The sequence below is a fragment of the Diaphorina citri genome, unplaced genomic scaffold (assembly GCF_000475195.1).
Source record: "Diaphorina citri unplaced genomic scaffold, Diaci psyllid genome assembly version 1.1 scaffold3226, whole genome shotgun sequence".
NCBI lineage: Eukaryota > Metazoa > Arthropoda > Insecta > Hemiptera > Psyllidae > Diaphorina > Diaphorina citri.
The window spans coordinates 1-7,500 of record NW_007380637.1 but is presented as its reverse complement, the minus strand read 5'-3'; the positions used below and the strand labels follow the sequence as shown (position 1 = coordinate 7,500).

Sequence of the window (7,500 nt, the reverse complement as noted above, 5' to 3'; positions counted from 1 at the left end):
ATAAAAATGAAGGGAAAAAGGTAAAAATCAAGTAGGTAGATAAAAAAGCTTTGAGTAAATCATTCAACAATCCTTTGGACAAATCATTGTATCAACTAATTGGGAGTAGGTAGTTCATAAAAATGAAGGGAAAAAGGTAAAAATTAAGTAGGTAGATAAAAAAGCTTTGAGTACTTTTTATCTAATTAATATGCAAATTCCAACCATCATCAGAACTTATTATAAGATGATGATATCACCCATGTCTCTACCCCAGGGACTAACTAAGCTGGCAAGTAAATCAAGTAATGAGTAAGGCAATAAAGAATTCCCGTATTTGTGTGTGGGCTGGTCCCAGTTGTATTTTTAATTGATATCACAAATCACACCCAGCTGATCCTGTTAAAACATTTCAATATTTACCTGTGATCGGACAAGATTTCACTCCACGGAAGAACTTTGAGCTTTCGTAAGACAAAACCAATTAAAAATGTCGAAATCGAAGCGTTGGACCACAATCTCTGGCTATTCTTCAAAGTTCAAACTCATAAAACTCAAACCTTGCCTTGACTTCTTTAAAAAAATCCAGCTCGAGCTCTTCTACAATACTTAGTTACTTACCCCTCACTTTCTTAGGTTTATCATGAAGATTCAGGATGACTCTGCCCGATACAATTTGACCAGCATAGTATGCACTGGTAGGGCTATCAAATTCAATACGGAATTCTTTCATTGTGATGGGATACCTTGATACTTAACTTGAACAATTTACTTCTCTGTAAGAAGAACAAAAAATTATGTAGGTAGGTAGGTAAAATACCTAATAATGAAAAATCATTTTGTATGCACAAGTAGGGCTATCAAATTCAATACGGAATTCTTTCATTGTGATGGGATACCTTGATACTTAACTTGAACAATTTACTTCTCTGTAAGAAGAACAAAAAATTATGTAGGTAGGTAAAATAATAATGAAAAATCATTTTGAGCCAGTGGTAATAAAACATTGAATGGACCAATTCGCAATAGATCACTGAAGTCAAGCAACACTGTGCATCGAGCAAGAAGCAATGCAATTAAATGCTGCTGGCTGTTACTAGCCAAACTCAGGCTGTCTGATGATTTGACAAGGTGGGTAAGTAACTCATCATTACCAAATGGAGAACAATCAGTGCATCGAGCAAGAAGCAATGCAATTAAATGCTGCTGGCTGTTACTAGCCAAACTCAGGCTGTCTGATGATTTGACAAGGTGGGTAACTCATCATTACCAAATGGAGAACAATCGGTAATTATGCAGAAGTCATGTCCCTGGAAAAGAAAAGCTCCTTTTTGTATTTAACCTAACCCTATAATAACACTAATTACTGCTCTAATTGTAAAAACTCCTTCTTGCATTTAACCTAACTCTATAATAACACTGGTCACTGCTTGTTTGTGCCAGTTCCTTTGGTAGCATTATTCCACGGACGTGACTTCTGCACAAGTACCCAACAATCCTTTGGACAAATCATTGTATCAACTAATGGGGAGTAGGTAGTTCATAAAAAAGAAGGGAAAAAAGTCAAGTAGGTAGATAGAAAAGCTTTGAGTACTTTTTATCTAATTAATATCCAAATTCTAACCATAATCAGAACTTATTATAAGATGATGATATCACCAATGTCTCTACCCCAGGGACTAACTAAGCTGGCAAGTAAATCAAGTAATGAGTAAGGCAATAAAGAATTCTTATATTTGTGTGTGGGCTTGTCCCGGTTGTATTTTTAATTGATATCACAAATCACACCCAGCTGCGCTAACGTGAGGTGTAAAAAACTCCAAGTCTGCGACCAATCCCCCTTATTGAGAAATGTCGCTTCCACAGAGAGAGGAAGCAGAATTATAATGGTATCGCGGCTGTGCTTTAGTCTTTCACAACTCTTCTTCAAAAACATTACAAATCACTACACAGCTTGAAGGAGTAATACCCCTCACCATACTTCAAAACGTGAAAAGTTGTACCATGAAAACGATAGGTATCGACTTTAGAGAGGTGTTTTCGAAAAACATTAAAGTTAATTTAAAAAATCCCAAAGTTAATAGAAAAATTCAACGGTGAATAAACGCAATATCCTTGTTTTTACCACGAACTACTTTTTCAAGGTGCCAAGTGTCGCGCGGAAGAACCCTGTATTGATGCGCGCACCGCTCTGAACCAATCGCAAGCAATCGCTATTTATTTTGTAAATAGGTGGCAAAGTGTAAACATGTGAAAGAGCGTGAATTTTTTTCTCTCGAAAATCTAGAAATTCTCCATCTTTTTATTTAAATACTAATTCCACAAAATTTGTTCGTCAACAATGGATGTGAAATTATCAAGTTCGAAAATTTTCACATCTTCCTGTATTGAACTCAAAAGGGATGAACTAGACGAGGTACGGTTTTATTTCATTTGAAAATTATTCTTTTTAAGGAAAAGTTCTATTTTTTGGAAGCCATTTTCTTTTTCTTTTCTTGTTTTCGATGACGGTGAACGTCAGATTCGCATGATTTCCGCCAGAGTGACGTACAAGGGAGTTTGGCGGGGAATTTGAAAATTTGAACTTTGCCGTCAACAATGGATGTGAAATTATCAAGTTCGAAAATTTTCACATCTTCCTGTATTGAACTCAAAAGGGATGAACTAGACGAGGTACGCTTTTATTTCATTTGAAAATTATTCTTTTTAAGGAAAAGTTCTATTTTTTGGAAGCCATTTTCTTTTTCTTTTCTTTTCGATGACGGTGAACGTCAGATTCGCATGATTTCCGCCAGAGTGACGTACAAGGTAGTTTGGCGGGGAATTTGAAAATTTGAACTTTGGCAGGGAGAGTACCAAACGACCAAATCTGTGAGTTTTGACTAAATAAATCACATTTCTCAGGTTTTACAAGTCCCTGGTGTGTGTAAAATGGGGTTTTACTCTTTGCAAGGTTTCTCAGAAAGCTGGAAAAGTGATAAGGACCTAAATATTAGCTCCCGATGTAAATGGACTGGTGGAAAAATACTAACTTATCAGTATGGATTGACCTGAAAGATGAATCAGATGGTTGTACAGATAAGCTTTATTCTCTGAACAGCTGGCTTTCTCCTATCTTCTTTCCTTATTCCTTTCATTTTGGGATGAAGATACCTGTGTTAAGGTGCCAGTACACTGTAGACTCTTTTGTTAGACTTGGCCTTGCAAGACCACTGTCAACAAAGTCTATCAAGTTAGAGTAGTGTACACAGGTGCTCTACCAAGAGTATAGAGGTCCCTGGTGTGTGTAAAATGGGGTTTTACTCTTTGCAAGGTTTCTCAGAAAGCTGGAAAAGTGATAAGGACCTAAATATTAGCTCCCAATATAAATGGACTGGTGGAAAAATACTAACTTCTCAGTATGGATTGATGTGAAAGATGAATCAGATGGTTGTACAGATAAGGTTTATTCTCTGAATGGCTGGCTTTCTCCTATCCTCTTTTTCATTATTCCTTTGATTTTGGGATGAAGATACCTGTGTTAAGGTGCCAGTACACTGTAACTGTAGACTCTTTTGTTAGACTTGGCCTTGCGAGACCACTGTCAACAAAGTCTATCAAGTTAGAGTAGTGTACATAGGTGCTCTACCAAGAGTATAGATGTATAGACTATAGAGTGTGAATGATCTGTGTACTGTACACATTTGGTAGATTCTGTAGATAGTGCTCTGATGGGGCAATTTTAACAACCAAGTCTACAGTCTATTTCTTTGTAATAAGAGAACTGACTCTACGCTTTTATTTTATTTTATTTTTTTTTCTTTTCAGAAATATGAAAAATGTCACAGCATACTGCAGAAAATGCTGCATGGCCTCTCGGAGCAAGAATGCAATGACATGCTCAATAAAACCATTTGCAAGGACAAGCAGCACGAGGAAATTGTTATCTTGGGTCTCCTGACGAATATTCTTGTCGATCCATCCAATGGTGCAAAAGTGAGTGAAAAGAGATCCTATACCCTATAGCAACTTGAATAGAGCCTAGGGAATGGGAGAGTAAATTCTTTATAAGACCATTTTTAAATGCTATGTATTTAGTTGAAAGGATTAGAATATGAGGGAATAGCAAGTGGAAGTAGGTAACAGAAAACTGAATGTACCTACCTACTATTGGTCCAAGACAAAAAAAAAAGTTTGGATAAATTCAGCCTGATAGAAAGTAGGCCAACTCAAGGATGTTATTAACACCTGAAACATTCTCTTCCCCGCTATTCTATTCAAAACTTACTTGGCTTGATCATCCAGAACACACAGGAGACCATTGGGTTTCCCCTCGACCAGCTGCAGACACAGCGTATTGTCCGAGAATTCAATATGGCGCCAACGAATTCCCTCCTTATTCTATTCTATTCTATTCTATTCAAAACTTACTTGGCTTGATCATCCAGAACACACAGGAGACCATTGGGTTTCCCCTCGACCAGCTGCAGACACAGCGTATTGTCCGAGAATTCAATATGGCGCCAACGAATTCCCTCCTTATTCTATTCTATTCTATTCTATTCAAAACTTACTTGGCTTGATCATCCAGAACACACAGGAGACCATTGGGTTTCCCCTCGACCAGCTGCAGACACAGCGTATTGTCCGAGAATTCAATATGGCGCCAACGAATTCCCTCCTTATTCTATTCTATTCTATTCTATTCAAAACTTACTTGGCTTGATCATCCAGAACACACAGGAGACCATTGGGTTTCCCCTCGACCAGCTGCAGACACAGCGTATTGTCCGAGAATTCAATATGGCGCCAACGAATTCCCTCCTTATTCTATTCTATTCTATTCTATTCAAAACTTACTTGGCTTGATCATCCAGAACACACAGGAGACCATTGGGTTTCCCCTCGACCAGCTGCAGACACAGCGTATTGTCCGAGAATTCAATATGGCGCCAACGAATTCCCTCCTTATTCTATTCTATTCTATTCTATTCAAAACTTACTTGGCTTGATCATCCAGAACACACAGGAGACCATTGGGTTTCCCCTCGACCAGCTGCAGACACAGCGTATTGTCCGAGAATTCAATATGGCGCCAACGAATTCCCTCCTTATTCTATTCTATTCTATTCTATTCAAAACTTACTTGGCTTGATCATCCAGAACACACAGGAGACCATTGGGTTTCCCCTCGACCAGCTGCAGACACAGCGTATTGTCCGAGAATTCAATATGGCGCCAACGAATTCCCTCCTTATTCTATTCTATTCTATTCTATTCAAAACTTACTTGGCTTGATCATCCAGAACACACAGGAGACCATTGGGTTTCCCCTCGACCAGCTGCAGACACAGCGTATTGTCCGAGAATTCAATATGGCGCCAACGAATTCCCTCCTTATTCTATTCTATTCTATTCTATTCAAAACTTACTTGGCTTGATCATCCAGAACACACAGGAGACCATTGGGTTTCCCCTCGACCAGCTGCAGACACAGCGTATTGTCCGAGAATTCAATATGGCGCCAACGAATTCCCTCCTTATTCTATTCTATTCTATTCTATTCAAAACTTACTTGGCTTGATCATCCAGAACACACAGGAGACCATTGGGTTTCCCCTCGACCAGCTGCAGACACAGCGTATTGTCCGAGAATTCAATATGGCGCCAACGAATACCCTCCTTGTTGTATTCTTCCTGTTCGTATTGAAACACGTGCTGGTTGAAGTAGTACTGCAGGTGTTCGTTGGCGTAGTTGATGCACAGCTGCTCGAAACTACCAACGAAAAATTAAATGAAAGAAAAATTTTAGTTTGGAAAAAAATAAGCGGAAAGTAATTTAAGTAAAAAAATAATTGGAGTAAAAAGTACCGTAAAAAGTTAGAGAGCAACTAACTGCCAAAGAAAATTTGCGAAACAAAATTTGGTTGGACTGTGACAGCGAAAAATTTAGTAAAGAAAAAGAGTTTTGTTTTTTTGTTTTTTTTTTTTTTTTTTTTTTTTTTTTTTTTTTTTTTTTTTTTTAAGAGGTTTGACAGAGGGAACTGTAACTCTAGGGTCTTATCGTCCCGAAATCGGAGAGAGAAGGAAGACAGGATAGGAGAAAGCCAGCCGTTCCGAGAACGAACATTATCCCATCAGGATAAAATCCGCCCCGGGCGGGAATCGAACCCGCGGCCTAGCGCTTACGAGGCAGACGCACTACCAACTAAGCTAACAAGTTTTAATCTTGGATTAAGCAATCTACCTATTTGTTAAACTCACTTTGTGGACCAGGCCGTAAATGAGCAACCTTCGTAGTCCAGTATCAGACTAGGCTTGCACACGGAAGGTCCCGTGTTCGACTCTCTGTAAAGTAGACGTTTTTTTCGTTTCTGTTGTTCAAATATGAAGTGCACTCAACCTCATGAGGACAATTGAGTTGTTACTTGAATTGAGTAACTACCAGCAGGCTGGTTATTTTAATCTATTGTATTCTTTTCCATTCTATTTTATTTTATTCTCATCTGTATTTATTTGATCCCATTTTATTTTATTCTCATCTCTTTTAATTTATTTTATTCTTTTCCAGTATATTTTATTTTATTCTCATCTGTATTTATTTGATCTGTGGGCTGGTCCCGGTTGTATTTTTAATTGATATCACAAATCACACCCAGCTGATCCTGTTAAAACATTTCAATATTTACCTGTGATCGGACAAGATTTCACTCCACGGAAGAACTTTGAGCTTTCGTAAGACAAAACCAATTAAAAATGTCGAAATCGAAGCGTTGGACCACAATCTCTGGCTATTCTTCAAAGTTCAAACTCATATCTCATAAAACTCAAACCTTGGCTCTTCTAGTCTTCTCTTCTCCGACTTCTCCTTTTTTTTCATCACCCCCTGCCCCCTCTTGAATTTTTTCAAAATTCAAATTTTCGCGCGGTGCTGATAAGTATGGTTTTTCTCTGTGCGAGCGACTGATTCACACGATGCTTGCTTTGTGGCGAGCGCCGAAAAAATAAACAGGGTGGCACAGGTAGCTTCCAAAGTAGAAGGTTTTTTTTTCCTTTTGTCTTTTCCAATTTTCCCCCCACTTTTATATTCCTGTTACTTACACTATGTATCTTTTTTTGTAAGCTCTAGGTCAGGCATTTCCAACTTCCATGTGTACGCGGACCACATATGCTACAGCATTGGCAGGTACTTCGCGGGCCACATACACAGGGGAGCAGGTCTGTATCCAGGATTTTCTTGAAGGGATGGGGGCTGGATGCTCCATTTTCGCAGTCTACCCCTTGGTAAAAGAGCGAAAATAAGGCCCGAGGGGCTCACCCAGCATCGCGGGGCAGATGAGGCCCACCAGACCATTTTTGGTCACATGTGGCCCGCGGGCCGCTAGTTGGAAATGGCTGCTCTAGGTGGTCCAGGTCGTGGGTTCGATTTCCGATCAGGCGAACTGTGTACTATGTTTGATTCACCACAACTCTCGAACGGTTTGTCCGATGGTCCAAATTTTTGGACTATCGGAGAAGGGCGGGCTCCGTCGCCCTCCTAAA

General features: G+C 39.1%; 1 protein-coding gene and 1 long non-coding RNA gene across 2 annotated transcripts in view; one reads left to right on the top strand and one right to left on the bottom strand.

Annotated features, from left to right (window-relative positions):
• The window catches only part of LOC113471897, a 1,584-nt gene extending 1,006 nt beyond the window's left edge, over positions 1–578 (bottom strand). Inside the window, exon 1 of the long non-coding RNA XR_003394423.1 lies at positions 403–578. This is a non-coding gene — a long non-coding RNA (uncharacterized LOC113471897). The remainder of the gene's footprint in view (positions 1–402) is intronic.
• A 1,975-nt stretch (positions 579–2,553) lies between these two features.
• Positions 2,554–3,954, top strand: LOC103520105 (integrator complex subunit 3 homolog; the record flags this gene model as incomplete). Its single annotated transcript, XM_008485203.2, has 2 exons — positions 2,554–2,652; positions 3,787–3,954. Coding segments are annotated over exons 1-2 (243 nt in total), but the record flags the coding sequence as incomplete, so codon positions are not given.
• Positions 3,955–7,500: the final 3,546 nt, after the last annotated feature.